At 43.9% G+C, this 17,612-nt stretch overlaps 1 protein-coding gene across 10 annotated transcripts in view; it reads left to right on the forward strand.

Annotated features, from left to right (window-relative positions):
* The first annotated feature begins 503 nt into the window (after nt 1-503).
* Nucleotides 504-17,612, forward strand: part of ARHGAP29 (Rho GTPase activating protein 29) — a 95,435-nt gene continuing 78,326 nt past the window's right edge. For 2 of the 10 annotated variants that reach the window (XM_037906508.2, XM_037906507.2), the window contains exons 1-2: nt 504-2,100; nt 5,230-5,575. In XM_037906508.2, coding sequence (XP_037762436.1) covers nt 5,263-5,575 — 313 coding nt within the window. In that variant the 5' untranslated portion in view covers nt 504-2,100; nt 5,230-5,262. Of the gene's footprint in view, nt 2,101-2,288; nt 3,005-3,729; nt 3,782-5,229; nt 5,576-17,612 lie in introns of those variants that run through there. The other 8 variants (XM_043521489.1, XM_043521490.1, XM_037906506.2 and 5 more) reach the window with 6 other exon arrangements.

Here is a 17,612-nt window from a genome sequence, read left to right on the forward strand (position 1 = left end):
AAGGGATGTTCTTGTGGTTTAGGAAGCTGAATATTTCCTTGGAAGACTGGAGTCTATCCTTGCCTCTGCCACAGAATTCCCTGGTGATGCTGGGCAAATCACTTAAACTCTTCACAAGTAAATCTGGGACAGACCGCTTTAATTCTCACATTTCCTAACTTCTGAGTGCTTGACTTTGCAACACAAATGTTTATTTAACTTATATTTGTATATTGTAGTTTGCTACATTAAAATAAGTTCTTGTCTGAAGCCTTGTATACACTGGAGAAATTTGAGGTTTCAGAGTAGCAGCCGTGTTAGTCTGTATCCGGAAAAAGAAAAGGAGTGAGCTACATCCGATGAAGTGAGCTGTAGCTCATGAAAGCTTATGCTCAAATAAATTTGTCAGTCTCTAAGGTGCCACAAGTACTCCTTTTCTTTTTTTGGAGAAATCTGGTATGTTAACCACTATTTGAGCTTCCTAATATGACTGTAATATACCATGTCTTCATGATTCCAACAATGCCCAGGCACACACACCAACATTTTGAGTAGAATTGCTTCAAGCAAGGCTAACCACCTTGTAGTCCTCCTCCATCCCAATATACACTAATGCAGAACCAGCATAAATAACAAATGCTAATTTAGTACCCTGCATAGTGCTAGTACTCCTCCCATTGTTATCCAACAGTGCACCAATTAATTCTTAGGAGGTCTGTCTGGCCTAGTTTCTCAATTTTATAGGCCTAGGGTAAAGTTTTGTGGAAGCCCCTTTTCCAAACAAATAGTGTTGTACACGCCATAGCATTGACTTCTTCTCCATTGATGTAGCAAGACAATTCTTCATCAGCGTCTCAGAAGACATCTCCTTACGATCACATGTGGTGCAGCTTTTTTTTTTCTCCTGGTGATTTGGCAGTGTTGTTTTCCAGTTATGCTTGGTGGTATGAGGCAGACATTTTGGCAGCGATGACCAACAGGGGCAACAAGAAAATCCAGTTGCGGCTGAACTGTTGGTGGGCCGATGACCAAATGTCCAAGTGGATGCTGAATACAGCATCATTTGATCCATTAATCAGTACCAGGGAAAAAAATTAAAAGGGCTGGAGGCCCAAGCAAGGCCCAAGGCAGTCAGGAAAATGTGATTATTTTATGAGGAACTAAACCATACTCTTGGGATTTACCCATCAATGCCACCTGAAATACTGAGGACAGCACCAAGGCATCTGTACTGTGATGGTCAGAGGGAGAGAAGGAAGAAAACAATGTCTCCATCACCCCAATGGAGATCAGGAATGAGTAGGAGGAGTGGGATAGCACTGAAACAGTGCCAGCACCCTCTCTTCGGAGAGTCAGGCTTCAGAGGTGACAGCAGAGATGACGGTGATCCTGGCTTGGGAACGGAGAAGCCTGATGAGGGGCTTGCTGCACAACGTGGCTTTTTCAGTAATTATTATTATTGTGGCTGGGTTTGCAAACTTGTGGCTGGACAGAGGCCAACAGATTCTTACGACCGTCTAGTATTGCTGTGAGGTGGGTGGGAGCGGCAACCTGGGGATGAACATGCCCCCTCAGTTCTGACACTGCACGCAAGTAGCAGCGGCCCTAGTCCAGCCCCTTCACACCCGAGCTTCTCGCCACCGGTTTCCAGAGTTTACCGCCGCCGCCTCCCACCACGCTCGCTGCCGTCTGGCCCATTGCACGGGGCTACGGGCTGAACGCCGCTGCGTAGCGGCGGCCGGCGTACTGCCTGGCGCGCGGAGGCACACGCCACGCCGCCCCCTGCCTGCTCCCCTCTTAGCGGTGCTCTCGGCAGGGCGGGCCCGTCCACCACGGGCGGCGCTGAGTCCCGCCACCTCAGCGTCGAGTCCTAGCTCCCCGTCCCGCTCCCAACCTGTTGCTCCATTGCCCCGCCTCTGATACGGAGCTGCCCAATGGGAGGGGGCGGGCGCGAGGGGGCGGGGCTGGGAGCGGTCGGCGGCCGGGCGGCTGCGGCACTGGCCGGAGGGTGCGAGTTCAATGGGCAGCGCGGAGGGATGCGCAGGGGCCCGTCGCGGCCCGGCTGCTGCCTGCGCTGGGGACTCGCTTCTGCTGCCATCTCACGGCGTCCCGCTCAGCCCGGTAAGGACCCCGCCCGGGAGCGCGTCTCGCCCCCGGTGTCCGGCCCGGGCAGCTGCTGTCGGTCCGGAGCGTTGGGCGCCCACATGGGGTTGCAGGGGCCATGGCAGGCGCCGCGAGGGGCGGGCTCGGGGGAGCTGGGGGCGCGGCCTGGGTCCGGGGAGTGGGGTCCGGCAGGCGGCTCTGAGGGGCTTCGGGACTCGGCTGTCGCCGCAAGAGTGGGGGCTTACCGCGATCCGCTCCCAGTCCTTGCCAGGCGACGTGCGCCCGCGGTGGGGCGGGCCCGTCTCCCCCTGCGTCCCCATCCGCTCTGGGCTCCGCGCCTGGGGGCCCCTCTGCTCGGGGCGTCCTCCGTGTCTGCGGCCAGCGAAGGGGACCGAGGGGCGGCTAGGAGCGTCCCCTAAATCTTCTGCCCCATGAAGTGCCCCGTTCCCCTCTGCTCGGCCCCCGGTGAGACCCCCCCCGGCGGGCTGCTACCTGCGCCCATTGCCGCTCAGCCTCCCCCGTCCCCTGCGGTGTGTTTGCGGCGAGAGCGGCTCCTCTCCATTGTATGTAAATCCTGGGCAGGAGAGCGAGGACGTGCGAGTTGGCAGCGGGCTGCATCGGCTGGTCGAGGGGGCCCCTGCCTGCCGTACAGAGTCCTGCTAGGAATGCGAGACATTCCGTGTGGGAGGCAAACCCTCGCTGTAATCGGGCCCAGTTGAAGCTGCACGGCAGCACTCCTGCGTGCTCTGGCTGCGTTTTATAAACAATCCGGGTTGAGAGATTTTTACTGTCCCTTTAAAAAACAGATTTGTAGATTTTCGCTCCAAAGGAACTCTTCAAAACGTGGCCCTGTTAAGGAACTTTATCGCCTGCGAAAGAAAATTGTGCTGAGAGAGCAGATTTCTGAAATCGTTGGTCTGGGGTGTGTGTGTATTGGGTTTTTTTGTGTGCAAAGGTGGGGGGGGGCGGTTGTGATGGGAACTACTTGCTCTTAACCGAAGTCTAGAGATATTTATAACAGTTGTTTTGGACTTCCTTCAAGAGACTCTAGCCTAAAAAAAAGTGTGTAAGAACATGAAACTTTTTTCTAGTAATGAAATACCTGTGTTCTGTGAGGAACACTTTTTTTTTCCTCCTCCCTCTGTCTTATGACCAGTACAAGTGAGGAAAAAATAGAAGAGCGTATCTACAGCAAAAATTTGACTGAAGGGGATAAATATGTAATTCCTAATATTACAAATGAAAGAGATTATAGGAAAAAGTATCTTTCAATTTTTGTGTATTTTAAAGTGTTTATATATGTCTTACTGTGTCCCCTGAATAGTCATTGCTATCTTCCCCTTTTTGTGTGAGTTAGTCACACAATAGTAGAGGAGTGAAAAACATTTTCAAAAGAGGGAAATGTAAAAGCATCGTCATATCAAGGGGGACTGGTTATGTGAAAGACAGGATTGCAAAGTAGCTTTCTGGGTAGGGAATGGGAACTGAGAAAGGTTGCACAAATGTTTTGCTCAACGGTATGTTTGTTTAATGTAAACTTCACCTGTAATCACCTCCTCCACACACTTTAGCAGCTTTCTATTAATGTAGTTGTTATGTTGAAATTACTTACTTTATTTTCAGCATTGTTTATATATTTTGTTATAGTATTATACGTACTACTTCAAAACAACAAATATTATCAAGGCAGTTAAACTGGGTTAGTAAAACTCTAAATTTTCTTTCTTTTTAAGCATCTGACCAAAATGCTGTAGCATGATTTTTTTATGTAATTTCCTCATCTTTATTATTCCTGGTAGTTTTAAAACAAAATGGAAAAAAGTAATGGAAATGCTTGAGAATACTACCTGTCAGAACATATAGTGGGAGTATTCAAAACAGAGGAGTTACTGGCTTCTTTAGATTGTCTAAACAGATTTTTAAAAATGTATGCAATAACCCTTTCAACCTGCAGTAAATACCTACGATTATGTTATAATAAATTCTTGCTTTCTCATGTTTATAATAGAAATAGTTAAACTAGCAGCTTCACTGAGGTGCAAACAAATGTATTGTAATCTCTGCAATTCAAAGTCTTTATAATGCAGTTTACAATTTTTTCCTCTGAGCTAAACATACATTGTAAACATAAATTCTCTTCTTTTAGTGTTTAGCGGATAAATGTAGTCATTTATCAAAATGGAACCATACCTGATTTTGCTTCCTGGAGGCTTATGCTTTGAAGTGAATTACTTCACTTGGCACAATGAAGTAGGAATGACTCTGGTTTTCTTAAATTAAATGAATACAGACGGCTGCTTAGTTGTATCAATTTATTCATTCCAAAGTATAAACTTTCTTTGGGAGTGAACTTCCTAAAAAGTGCTGTGCTAAAACTAAAATAAAATAGAACTCCCTGAAATTAACTCCTGTAGGTTTTACAGATTGAATCTCAATATCTGACACACTAAAGAAGTTACATTTTTGGAATCTCAGTAGCTTCTTTGCCTTCCTTTGTGTTTTTAATGTGAGTTACTGTTATTAAAAACAAAAAAATGGCAGTTGGCTTAAAATCCCATGTTGCAATTAAATTTTAGCCTTTTTCAGACTGTTTTCCTTTTTCCATCGAACTCTGGTAGGCCAATAGGATGCCTATGAAATTTTACCATGTGTAACCAACAATTTTATTAACTGAAATGGTATTGAACATGGCCTAGTGGTCCATGTGTTTTTGTTTAGCATTATGCCAATTTTTCATGGTTGTTGGCAACTGTTCAGCCATGGTAAAATTTTATAGTGTAGACCCGGCCTCAGTGTATGCATTATAGAGTTTATTACAATTAGGGATTCCTGAACACGTGTTCAGGAAAGAGAACAGTTCTTTGGAGTAAATTTAGAAATTAGTTTGTGTAGTTCCAGGACAAAGCTTATAGACTACCTTCATGCATCACCTCCACCTGGTCTTCAGGTAATGCTAGCATTAGTTATTTGCTTTATAACTTCTTATAATCAAAGGATTTTAAAAATATTTTATTAAATGTTTCAATATCCAACAACTTAACATTGAAAATATTTTCATGCATTGTCAGTATGTAAGTTTTACCTTTTAAATTTTGTTCTTCCATTAAATATCACCCTCTTTCTCTCCCCCCCCCCCTTAATTTTAAGGGCTTCGTCTTTGGCCTTTCCAATGGACATTAAATGACATTGAATGTTAGCTGCAAGAATTTTATAAGTACTGCATCAGCTGGGATGTTGCGACAGAACGGTGGAAGTAACAAGCGTGGTTTGGGATTAGCCCGACTGTCTACATCCAATTTCTTCACCATCGCCAATTCAGGAAACTGGGGGATGGGGCGCAGCACCAAGAGCAACTCTCTGAGCAGTATTAGCTCCAACTCTGATTGCTACGACAGTCCTATTGTGGATCCAGAATACATCATGCAGTTGGTGAATGATGTCAGAAAATTTGCAGATGTGCTACTCTATTTGAAAGAAGCCATTCTTTCAGAAGGTGCGTCAACTGCTTTATCCTATTTCTTAGCTGATTTGAAATTCACACACATAGCTGTACTCAGTAGGAACAGAAGCAAGTATTACTGTGGTTTTTACTTGTGTTTTTTCTTTCTGCCAAATACTTGCATGATTACAGGAAGTGGTGGATGTTACTTTGGGTGCTACGTTTCCTCAGCAAACACAGTGCATTCTGTTTCCTAATGAGACATAACATATAGAGCTGATACAGTTGGTAAGACTTGAGTAAAAGGGAGGAGGGGAAAGTCTGGTTCCCATCAGACTGGCTGAACTGACACTGGAAAAATAGTTAAACTTTAAATCAGTCCTTTAAACAACTGACTGATATTTTTGTAATTACAAAGAATACTGTTGATATTTTGGCCAAGATCCAGTTTTCCATGCTATTACAATTGTTACTGTTTAATAGGCTCATATGTTAATAATTTGAATATAGCTTTAAAAGGTCTAATTTTAATGGAGTTTAACTTTTCTGTAACACTCGCTTTTTCCAGGCCAAGGTATTTGTTTACCATCTTCTGCTAGCAGGTGGAAATTACAAATTTGCTTTCTTAGTCCATCCCCTTGGAACACATCACTTTTTTTTCCTTTTCCTTTTCCTGAAAGGGAAATGCTATCAGTTTTTTTTGATCAACAGCAGGAAAGCTTTTCTGAAGAGGGGTCCTCTTGTTAATACTATGAGAGCTATGTCCAAACTAGTCTGGTATGGGATCCATTGACTGCTAATAGCAGTTTTTCCCACCACCCATTTTTACCTGTAGATAGTTGCAACTCCTTTTCCTCCTTCCACCACTACCATCCAATTGTCCCTTTTTCTCTTAGTTGCAATTGTAGACTTGTAATGAGCAAGTTGACTTAATTATCTACTTTTAGGAAAGGAAAAATCCATTGAAGTCCTGATTTTCATGAAGCCTGTAGCATGTTAAACACTTTTAGTAGACACAGTAGTCTGTACAGTAGCTAGAGCTAGTTTGTGGATACGGTCTAATACTTGCAGCTTCTCAGTGAGAAACCACTTGAAAAAATCTTATTGCTGTTACTAATGTGGCTTATGATTTCTTAAATCTGATTTTTGGTTATATTTGTATCTGGTGTGTGGGGCGTCCTCTGCCTTTCTCTTTTTAGATTTTGGGTCAGTGTTACAATTCTCACATAAATATTCTGAGGATTTCTGGGTTAGAGGACTTAGGATCACCCTAATAACTGCCTTTGGTCACAAACAAAGATAATAAACGTAAGCCGGAATGGAAAATGCTACTCTGCTGTCATTTGAGGTATTCCCACCTATGTCGAGGTGGCCTCCAGAATCTGTTTTATTTAGACAGGAAAAAAAGAGATTCAGGATGTGACTGTAGCCACCGTATTGTAAACAATATACTGTTTTGAGTCTGCCGTTAGAGTGAAAGAGTTGCACCAGAAAGCCGTTAGAGTGAAAGAGTTGCACCATAAAAGTGGTGAACAAGTCTTAAATGTACAGGTAACTTTGAAGCCTAATACTGACTTAAGCGTCAATATGGTTCACTGTAGCTAGACACACGGGTTGATGTGGTCAAACATGTCTGTCTGGCACCTCTTAATATCTGAATGGACAGTTTGCAGGAAACAACTGCAAGAACACAAGTGTATTCTAGCAGCCACAGAGGCAGTTTTAATAAATAAACTCAAAGGCCCCAAGATATAGTGTGGAAGGTAGGTTATGCAATCTCCTTTTAGTCTAGATCACACACTGACTTTATTAAACTGTTTTCACTTCTGTCATTTTATGAAATTAACAATCTTTAAAAAGGATGGCTCTTTAAAATTTTTCTGCAGCTATTGGGTGCTGTTACTTGACACTTTGTCTAAAATATATCAACACAGACTAAGAATGTGTATAACAGTAAATATAAGAATCTCAGAAAATGAATAATGCAAAGGTAAACTTTCTTTCAAACTGAGGTGCTCTTCTTTGTACTGCTGACCAATAAATTGGCTCAGCATTTAGGCTGAAGTTAGCAGCTGGCAAATTTCAGTGTAAACAAGGAAAAGTAACTTCACACAACATGTAACTTACGTGTAGAAATCTCTGACACAGGAGGTCACTGAGACAACAAACTGTTTACATATAAAAGAATGGATAACTTTTGTCACTAATAATATTTTATGATTTACCACCTTCTGAAATTATCCAACTAATTTCAAGTTTGAGTGTAAAACAATCAACTGGAGGGGCCAGGAAGGAATTTCTCCTGACTTCTTTGGATATCATTACTTCAGTGACTTGGTGCATTTTTTTTATATATATACATTTGAAACTTTCCTTTGCATTGTCTGGTATTAGTACTGCCAGAGTCAGGATACGGGACTTCATGATTAGTATGTCAAATCATATCTTTCCAACTAGCAGTAAAGCTGCAATTAATTTATAATTTTCCAGTTGTGTTCACCTTCAAACAGTTGTAAAGCAATCTGTTGAAGGTGTTGGTGTAACTTTCTTCAAAATGATGCTGTCTTCAGAGATTGATTAAGATCACTGGGCCAGACTTTTGAAGGTATATAGGTGCCTGGTGAGATTTTCAAAAGCGCCTAAGGTGCCTAAATACCTTCTAAAAATGTGCAAAAAGAAAAGGAGTACTTGTGGCACCTTCAAGACTAACCAATTTATTTGAGCATAAGCTTTCGTGAGCTACAGCTCACTTCATCTGATGCATACTGTGGATGAAGTGAGCTGTAGCTCACGAAAGCTTATGCTCAAATAAATTGGTTAGTCTCTAAGGTGCCACAAGTACTCCTTTTCTTTTTGCGAATACAGACTAACACGGCTGTTACTCTGAAACCTGTCTAAAAATGTGGTCATCTGTGCCTAGATTCACCAAAACATTGTTCCCTTGAGGACAGGCAGTTGCATTTATAGCACATAACCGCACAGTTGGAGATGCAGCTCTCAACTGCTGCTTTTTCTGTTTCCTCAGGTGACCTCATAATGTGACTTAGAAGCAGGCAATCAAAGTCAATGTCTCTCCTCCTGCTTGGGTTAAGGGCTTCCACAGACAGCTGGCAAACCTTGGTCAGTGTGTACCATCCTACATGCTCTTCTTTGCTGTGTCCAGGCTCTCTGAAGCCATCTATCTAAATTTATGTACTGCACTCAACCACAGTATTGTACTATGGAGCCCCAGTTCCTAAGGAGCCTCCTCCAGTTCTCTACCAGTCTTCCTGGAGAGGATGAGAAGGGCTGCTTTATTTTTGCAGACTTTTATCCTTTGGAAAACTTCAGTTTTTCAGAGAACCCAAAGTCTACTTGCTGAAGTTTTCTGTGCTACTGTCAACTATTTTTCTGTCATACAGTGGTGCATAGCTACAGCACATCGATCAATAGAACAACCTCATGTTGTGCATGGAAAGGCTGATGATCTCATACTGGAAGTCAAAAGACACTGGATGTAGGTACTTTATGCTATTTCCCCTGTTGCTGCCAATGGATCTCTCAATTTTGCATTGAAAAGTTAAAATAAGTTATAAGCTAAGAAGTACCAGAATTCTCTTGGAAGGGCAGGCCTGGGCAAAATGTTAATTTTGCCAAACAAAAATTTGTGTTCAGTAGCATACATAGGTATGTTAACTTGATAACAAGCAATCATTTATTGGCCTCTGCGACTTCAACATTGCTGTTTTACCTACAAGTCTTCATTTATCTGACAAACATTACCTGATTCTATTAAGTGTGATGTCTTGACTCCATAAATATTTTGCCTTTTCAGTGCAGATCGACAACTTCTTTTGCAGCTATTATTGTTAGTGCTAATATTGCAGGCTTTGACCTGAGGAAGGTTATATAACACGGAGGCTCCACTTACCCAGTACCCTGATCTGGCACGGATTGCTTCAGCTAATCTTCAGGGGCTGACCCTTCTCGCATTGAAGTCAATATCCAAAGTTGATTTCAGTAGGTCCTAAATTTCCAACTGGATTAGCATTTATTTTCCCTGTTGGAAGTGTTTGGCCGTTTTTTCCATGGTCCATTTTTCTGGTTCTTCTGAGTTAGTGGTGTACTCCTGGGTAAACTATTCAGGTAAGTTACCTTGCATTGAAGAATGTATTTGTGTCTGATTATAAACTCTTTTTGAATGTGGACTTTATCTAATGCTTTGTAAAGCAGCAAACATACTGGTGGTCAATAAATAATTACATGAATACTGAACTGCAGAGATTTCCAGAGGGGAGAATGCTACATGTTTGGGTCTTCTCACTTTTTATGTCCACTGCAGTGGCATTTCCACTTGCACTAATTAAATGAATCTTGATACAGACTTTTCTAAAAGATGTATTTTTGCTGCTTGGACTTCAGGGAGACTACTGCTTTTAACCTAAGGTAAAGTCATTGGCCAATCGCTGCAGTGCTGTTCTTCATGGTTTCTAATAAGCTTTAGTCAGAACTTTGTCCTATCTAGCAATTGTTGTTGTTAGATAAAGTGAGACTTAAACAGAGTTTGCGAAATCCACTCCACTGGTAGGAGTGGGAAGTTTTATCTCTTGCAAAATTGTTTCTAGTGCTTATGGATAGCGCTTGGTAGGTTCTCTCATGAACAGAGTGTAAACTATCCAGTGCCATTTTTCTGATCATGCTGACAGCTTTTGTACTTTCGCTCTGGTTCATAGCTGTATCAGGTGTGATACACCAAGGCAATGTTAACCAGACTTTGATCAGTGCATGGCTGTTTGGATTCGTTTGGGAGGCTTTGAAACTTTTGAATCATGTCAGTTTCATGTTGCTTTGCGAGCAGTAGCACTGCTAGCTAGCCTCTGGAGTTATTCACGGAATAAGAAGAACCAAAAAATGGTAGTTGGGGGAAAGAGTAGAGTAATTTTGGACTTCTTTTCCACCCTTCACAGCAGCCTAGTAGCCGTAGAGTAGGGGATACTTGTCAGGAAAAATTACAACAGTCAGGAGGCTCCAGGTTGGGGAAGTAAGCCAAAGCCTCTTTCCTTTTTGGAAGCTTTGGTTCTTGGGGGCTGAGATGCTCACCAGCATGGTGCCCAGGGACCTCACTGGTGGGACTGGTCCCATTCTTGTTTCTGTGTCTGCCTCTATTGAGTAGGTTTAGTCTTCCAGTTAGCAAATATCTGGTCCATTTTTTAAGCCCCAAAGCACCAAGCTAGAGAAATAGTTTACCTCTGTGGAGAAACTGAAAATGGCAGCTTATTTGAGTGGATCAAAAATGGAGCCTTCACTCTAAATTCATCAGAAGAGGGTTTTGAATAGCTCTTGTGGCACATAGTCGTCAAACTTTATAAGGCAAAAAAAAATAAGTATGCAGACTAACCGTGTCTATCCCTCTCTCTGAATACCCCTTCTTTTTGACTCCAGGCATTAAGTTCAAAGTGAGTGTTGTGCTCATGAGATGGGAGGATCAGCTGAAGCAGGTCCTCCCTGAGAGGGACTTTACCCAACTCCAAGATCTGTCATTGTCCATATGTTATTAAAAGATCAATTTTCTCTTTCTCTGGCCAGATAATAAATCAGTGAGGCTAAAGGGGAAAGTCTTGGTCTAAGTCAGGGGTCTCAATGTGGCCCGCGGGGCTCCAGCAGTTTTGGGGCCAGGTCTCTCCCTTGGCCCCACCTGCAGCCCCCGGGCGCTCGCTGCCCCCAGGTGCTCTCCCCACCCCGGGGCGATTTAAAATGGCCCGGGGCTCCAGCAGTGCAGCGTAGCTGAGCGGCGTCTGCCTGCTTGCTCCTTGTGTCCGCTGGCCCCTCCCTACTGCCCCAGGGTGGGGCATGACTGTGTCTCCACGCGCTGCCCCCACCCCAAGTGCCCCTGCAGCCAATGGGAAGCTGCAGGGGCAGTGCCTGGGGGCACAGTGCAAGGAGGCCCCCTGGCCAGCCCCACCTTGGAGCCCTAGGTAAGCGCCGCGCCGCACCCCCTGACCCCCTTCCCACACACCCCCTCCCACTCCCAAACTCCCTCCCAGAGCCTGCACCCTTCCACCCTCCTCCCACACAGAGCCTGCAACCCCACCCCCTCCTCCTGCACCCCCACCCTTGACCCAGCCCAGAGCCTGCACCCAGCACCCAAACTCCCTCCCAGAGCCCAACCTCTCACCCCTTCTGCACCCAAACTCCTTCCCAGAGCCTGAATCCCAATCCCCTATCCCAGACCTCCTCCCCCACCCAAACTCCCTCCCAGAGCCTTAGGCAGGTGGGGGGTGGAGTTTTGGGGGGCGAGTTCTGGGCGGCATGAGTGACATTATTGGCCCACTGGGAGGATTTGAGGACTGGCACTGGCCCTAAGGTAAATTGAGTTTGAGACCCCTGGTCTAAGTTCTGCACTTGAGTAAGAATTTCAAGACTGAATCTGTTTTGGCTAAATTACATTAATCAAAGTTAGTAGATCTCTTGGTGAAAACAGCTATTCTCACATAGCTCAAAATGAGGGTTAGGCATCCTAATCCTTGTTGGGTAGTGTCAGAAACAGCAGACTCTCCAGATTTGACCTACATTTCCCAGGTGTCTTGAAGTAATAGATTCCGTCATCCCTTACGGTCACTGTCAGTTGCATTAGGATCTTGTGAGGTTAAAGATACTTCTCCTGCATTGAGGGAATCAAAATAATGGGCCAACCCAGTATAAAAACATCAACACTCTTCTAACACAATGGAATGAAAATGGACACATGAGCTATTCAGTATGTTCTGAGTAGGCTTTGCAGAATTTGATTGAAATCGAAGTTGGTAAGTGTCTTTCAGCTGAGACGCTGGAATTGACGAAAAAAATGTATGGGTAGCAGTCCTGCACAAGTGCAGCCTTCCCCCGGCAATAGTGCCTGCAGGGATCGGGTGTCATCAGTACTGCAGCAGCACAGGGAGCCCTCTGCAGTTGTGTGCGCTCTCTTTCACCCTCTCACCATCTGGGAGTCCAGGCGCCGAACCTGGGCAGGAGTCATTCAGCAGCAGGTGGCCTCCTCTGTAGCCAGGGAGCTCATCCTCCTTAGACTCCTGACTGGCCAGGACCGCAGTCTCCCCTGCTCCTTGTGTCTGGGTGTTTTGGGCCCTTCAGCCATAAAAGGAGCCCCCTGTAGCCCCGCTGTTGGTTCTGGGAATCCTCTGCAGCCTTGCTCTCAGCACTGTCCAAACCCCCCTTTAAATTCATGCAACTGTAAAAATTAAAGTGGTTAAAAATAGAAGAAATTTCTTTAAAAGTTAATTGTCAAAATTAAATTCTGTCAAACCTAGTTATGAGTCATAGTAGTGAGGTCTGCATCTGGGAGAGAAGACTGCAATCTCCTAATCAGAGTGGATTTGATTTAAATCAAATTTATTTAAATCATAATTTAAATCACTAGTCAGGAAGACTCAATTTAATCATGAATTTCTACATAAAAACGCATTCTTATTGGTTGTTATCAACCTGAAGATCCTGCATGTTCAGACATGTTCCTTTCATCATCTTCAACACAGCTTCCTCCTAAGACGGAACGCCTCTCATGATGTTGTTTTCTTCGGGCAACCAGGCCTTGCATTTCTTTGTTGCACTGTTTGCATTTTGCACACATGCCTATCTTACCCACAAGTAGAGGAACTTCATTAAAATACTCCCAAACTGGGTCTCTTTTATGTCGTGCTGCCATTATAGGTTTTCCCTTCTAATGAGAGAATGGTATGGTAGATCTCAAATCAATGAAGGCTACATTCAGACCTCAAGACTTCTGGAATATGCTGCTCAAACAGTTTCACTTTTGTTTCTACTGCCTGTCCCTCCCTTCTCCCATTTATCTCCAGACTTCTTGTCCAGATCTATTCTGCCCTCAACTGTCTTCTATTCATTGAACTTTTTGAAACTTTGCACTTTTAGAGAGAGGTAAGGGATTGACTCTGTGTACACGAATTTGCAGAGGGACAATAGGGTTGAGGTCTGTTGTTTCTCACATCTGTATATTATATTATTTATTTTTATTTAAAAACATTTTTGCTGTTAACAAGCATGTTATCTCTGGAGACACAAATCGACTGTTGGAGAACTGCAAAACTAAGCATCTCTGATGGTATCTTCTAGGCTGAGCACTGAGTCCCATTGGGTAGATAGAAAGATTAACCTAAATAATCTATACAGAAGCCCCTGGAACCCCATAAAATTGGGTCCCTAATCCATGAACTATTGGAACTCATTTACAAAACTTTTCTTCAACATTACATGAATATATTCTCATACTATAGAATTAGAATTTAAAATCACTATTCCATGATGACATGTTTTGGAGCTATAATGTATCTTTTGATAGTGGTTCTCTCCCACCCCCTACCCCACCCTCAAAAAGCATTTTATAAAAAAAAATCATTGATTTTTATCCATCCTGCTCCTAATCAATGAGCTTAAATGAGAAAAGACTATTCTGGCTACTTCTGAAAGCAGGTATCAGGGGATCTAACCGAACACCCAAATTACAGACACACCCCTTTGGTCCAGAGTAACAAGTATAATCTTTACTATACCATCCAATTGCTTTTCTCAGCCCTCCAACATCACCTCTTGTCTGGACTGAGTTTCAGCCAGTTTGCTCTCATCCATGCCTCAGTCTCAAATAGACTCTGAGAAAGGTGATGAGCTGTACTATTGGGAACCAAATTTGGTGGTTTTCACCTATTGAAGGTGACTCACGCATGCAACTAGCCCATTTGCTTCTCACATGTTGAGCAAGGGGGAGGACAGAATAGGATTCCTTAGAGGCACAGGATTGCTCTTGAAAAGAAGTGATTGCCCTACATTATCCAATTTCTCCAGGAGATAAGAAAAAAGCCACCTTGTTCATTCTGTAAAGGAAAAATGTATAGCCACTAAAGTGGATGTTCTCACCTTTTGGAACCAAAAGCATGGGACAGAACTTGCAAAGTTTAATATTGACCAAAAAAATTCCAAAATATTTAACTTTGCAAATTTGTACAGTATGCTATTTTTTAAAATAAAAAAAAAACTTATGCAGATTGGTGCCACTATGATTTTGTTTTGTTGTGATGCCCCACCATGCACTATGTTGGTGACATCATTCTGAATGATCTCATTTAGATTGATCCCCATCAGTTTGACTTCAGGAGACCAGGTGGGAGTGCTTAGAGAAGCATAGTTTCTGTTCCTAGTGTGAGTCCAGTTCCATTAACTTGGCTTATATAGAATGTTCAGGAAACTCTACTAGAACCATGTTGCGCTTTGTTACGCTAGCGATCCTTAATTGTATCAAATTAGAGAAGGAAGAAGTGCTTTTTTTGCTCTTTGGCTTTGATGTAGTAGTTGATGGATTTACATTTCTGCCTTTTCAACTGCTTAGAAATGTGTAGTGCACTGCTCTTTCGTGACTATACCTGCTGAAATTCACTTATTTGCATCTTTAGTCAGTATCCTGATGGTACATTGAGTAATTACAAGGTTAAAATTTGCATCTGGGTATTAAAATGCTGAATTAGCTATACTATGTGCTTAGATTTTAATTCTAATATATCTGAATGTACTTTCGAGTGTAAAATAACAACTCTTACTTCGAAGAGTAACAAGTGAACTTCAGAGTATAGTTTTATATGCTGTATGAATGGTTCTAGGTTCTTTTAATGAACAATGGTTTCTTTCTTTCTGGATTCATCAGAGCTTCTTCCTGTCTCCAGTCACTCTAAGTAATGTATGTAGTTATGCTCTAAAATGGTAATATAGTATCTTGGAATTCTGCTTTCTTGTATAACTACAAAACAGAATTGTCACCCTTAAATATGAAATGTCTCTAAAGATCAAAATCTGCAGTATGGCTTCTAAGAGCTGATCTACACGACAAAATTAGGTCGAATTTATAGAAGTCGGTTTTGTAGAAAGCGTTTTTATACAGTCAATTGTGTGTGTCCCCACACGAATGCTCTAAGTTCATTTAGTCGGCGGAGTGCGTCCACAGTACTGAGGCAACTGTCGATTTCCAGAGCATTGCACTGTGGGTAGCTATCCCACAGTTTCTGCAGTCTCCGCTGACCATTTGAATTCTGGGTGGAAATCCCAATGCCTGATGGGGCAAAAACATTGTCCTGGGTGGTTCTGGGTACATATCATCAGGCCCCCCCCTCCCTACCTTCCCTCCGTGAACGCAATGGCAGACAATCGTTCCACATCTTTTTTCCTGGATTACCCGTGCAGATGCCATACCACGGCAAGCATGGAGCCTGCTCAACTCACCGTCACAGTATGTCTCCTGGGTGCTGGCAGACGCGGTACTGCATTGCTACACAGCAGCAGCTCATTGCCTTTTGGCAGCAGTGACTGGTAGCCATCGTCGCCGTACTCCAGGGTGCTCTTTTAGCCGACCTCTGTGAGGTCGGTCAGGGCGCCTGGGCAAACATGGGAGTGACTCAGCCAGGTCATTTCCCTTTTAAGTTTCGTCTCATGGTGATTCAGTCCTGCCAGCAGTCGTACTGCACTGTCTTCTAATGAGCAGTGAGGAGATGACGCTGGCCAGCAGTCATACTGCACCGTCTGCAGATGAATAAGATGTATAAAGATAGAAGAAGTGGATCAAAACAAGAAATAGACCAGATTTGTTTTGTATTCATTTTCTCCCCCTTCCCTCCCTCCCTCCCTCAGTGAAATCAACGGCCTGCTAAACCCAGAATTTTGAGTTCTGGCCTTGAGGGGCCATTCTATTTCTCCTTGATGCAAAGCCAGCCCCTTTGTTGATTTTACTTCCCTGTAAGCCAATCTTGTAAGCCATGTTGTCAGACGCCCCTCCCTCCGTCAGAGCAACGGCAGAAAATCGTTTTGCACCTTTTTTCAGCACAGACGCCATAGCACTGGGAACATGGAGCCCACTCAGATCACTGCAGCAATTATGAGTACTCTAAACACTGCTCACGTTATCCAGCAGGATATGCAGAACCATAATCTGCAAGAAAATTGCAGACTCTACTGGTGAGGCCTCATCTGGAGTACTGTGTCCAGTTTTGGCCCCACACTATAAGAAGGATGTGGAGAAATTGGAGAGAGTCCAGCGAAGAGCAACAAAAATTATTAGGGGTCTGGAACACATGACTTATGAGGAGAGGCTGAGGGAACTGGGATTGTTTAGTCTGCAGAAGAGAAGAATGAGGGGGGATTTGATAGCTACTTTCAACTACCTGAGAGGTGGTTCCAGAGAGGATGGTTCTAGACTGTTCTCAGTGGTAGAAGAGGACAGGACAAGGAGTAATGGTCTCCAGTTGCAGTGGGGGAAGTTTAGGTTGGATATTAGGAAATCGGTAGAATCTCCTTCCTTAGAAGTTTTTAAGGTCAGGCTTGACAAAGCCCTGGCTGGGATGATTTAATTGGGGATTGGTCCTGCTTTGAGCAGGGGGTTGGACTAGATGACCTCCTGAGGTCCCTTCCAACCCTGATATTCTATGATTCTATGATTCTAAGAAAAGCGAAACCAGGCGAGAAGGAGGAGACTGCAGCGCGGTGACAAGGGTGATGAGGACATGGACATAGACTTCTCATAAAGTACGGGCCCCTGCAGTGTGCACATCGTGGTGTCAATTGGGCAGGTTCATGGAGGGGAACGCCGATTCTGGGCCCGGGAAACAAGCACAGACTGTTGCAGGTCTGGGATGATTCCCAGTGGCTGTGAAACTTTCGCAAGCATAAGGGCACTTTCATGGAACTTTGTGACTTGCTTTCCCCTGCCCTGAAGCGCAAGAATACCAAGATGAGAGCAGCTTTCACAGTTGAGAAGTGAGTGGCGATAGCCCTCTGGAATCTTGCAACGCCAGACAGCTACCAGTAAGTCAGGAATCAATTTTGGCGTGGGCAAATCTACTGTGGGGACTGCTGTGATCCAAGTAGCCAACGCAATCACTGAGCTGCTGCTATCAAGGGTAGTGACTCTGGGGAAATGTGCAGGTCATAGTGGATGGCTTTGCTGCAATGGGATTCCCTAACTGTGGTGGGGCGATAAACGGAATCCATATCCCTATCTTGGCACCGGAGCACCAAGGCAGCGAGTATATAAACCGAAAGGGGTACTTTTCAATGGTGCTGCAAG

The sequence above is a fragment of the Chelonia mydas genome, chromosome 8 (genome assembly GCF_015237465.2).
Source record: "Chelonia mydas isolate rCheMyd1 chromosome 8, rCheMyd1.pri.v2, whole genome shotgun sequence".
Lineage (NCBI taxonomy): Eukaryota > Metazoa > Chordata > Testudines > Cheloniidae > Chelonia > Chelonia mydas.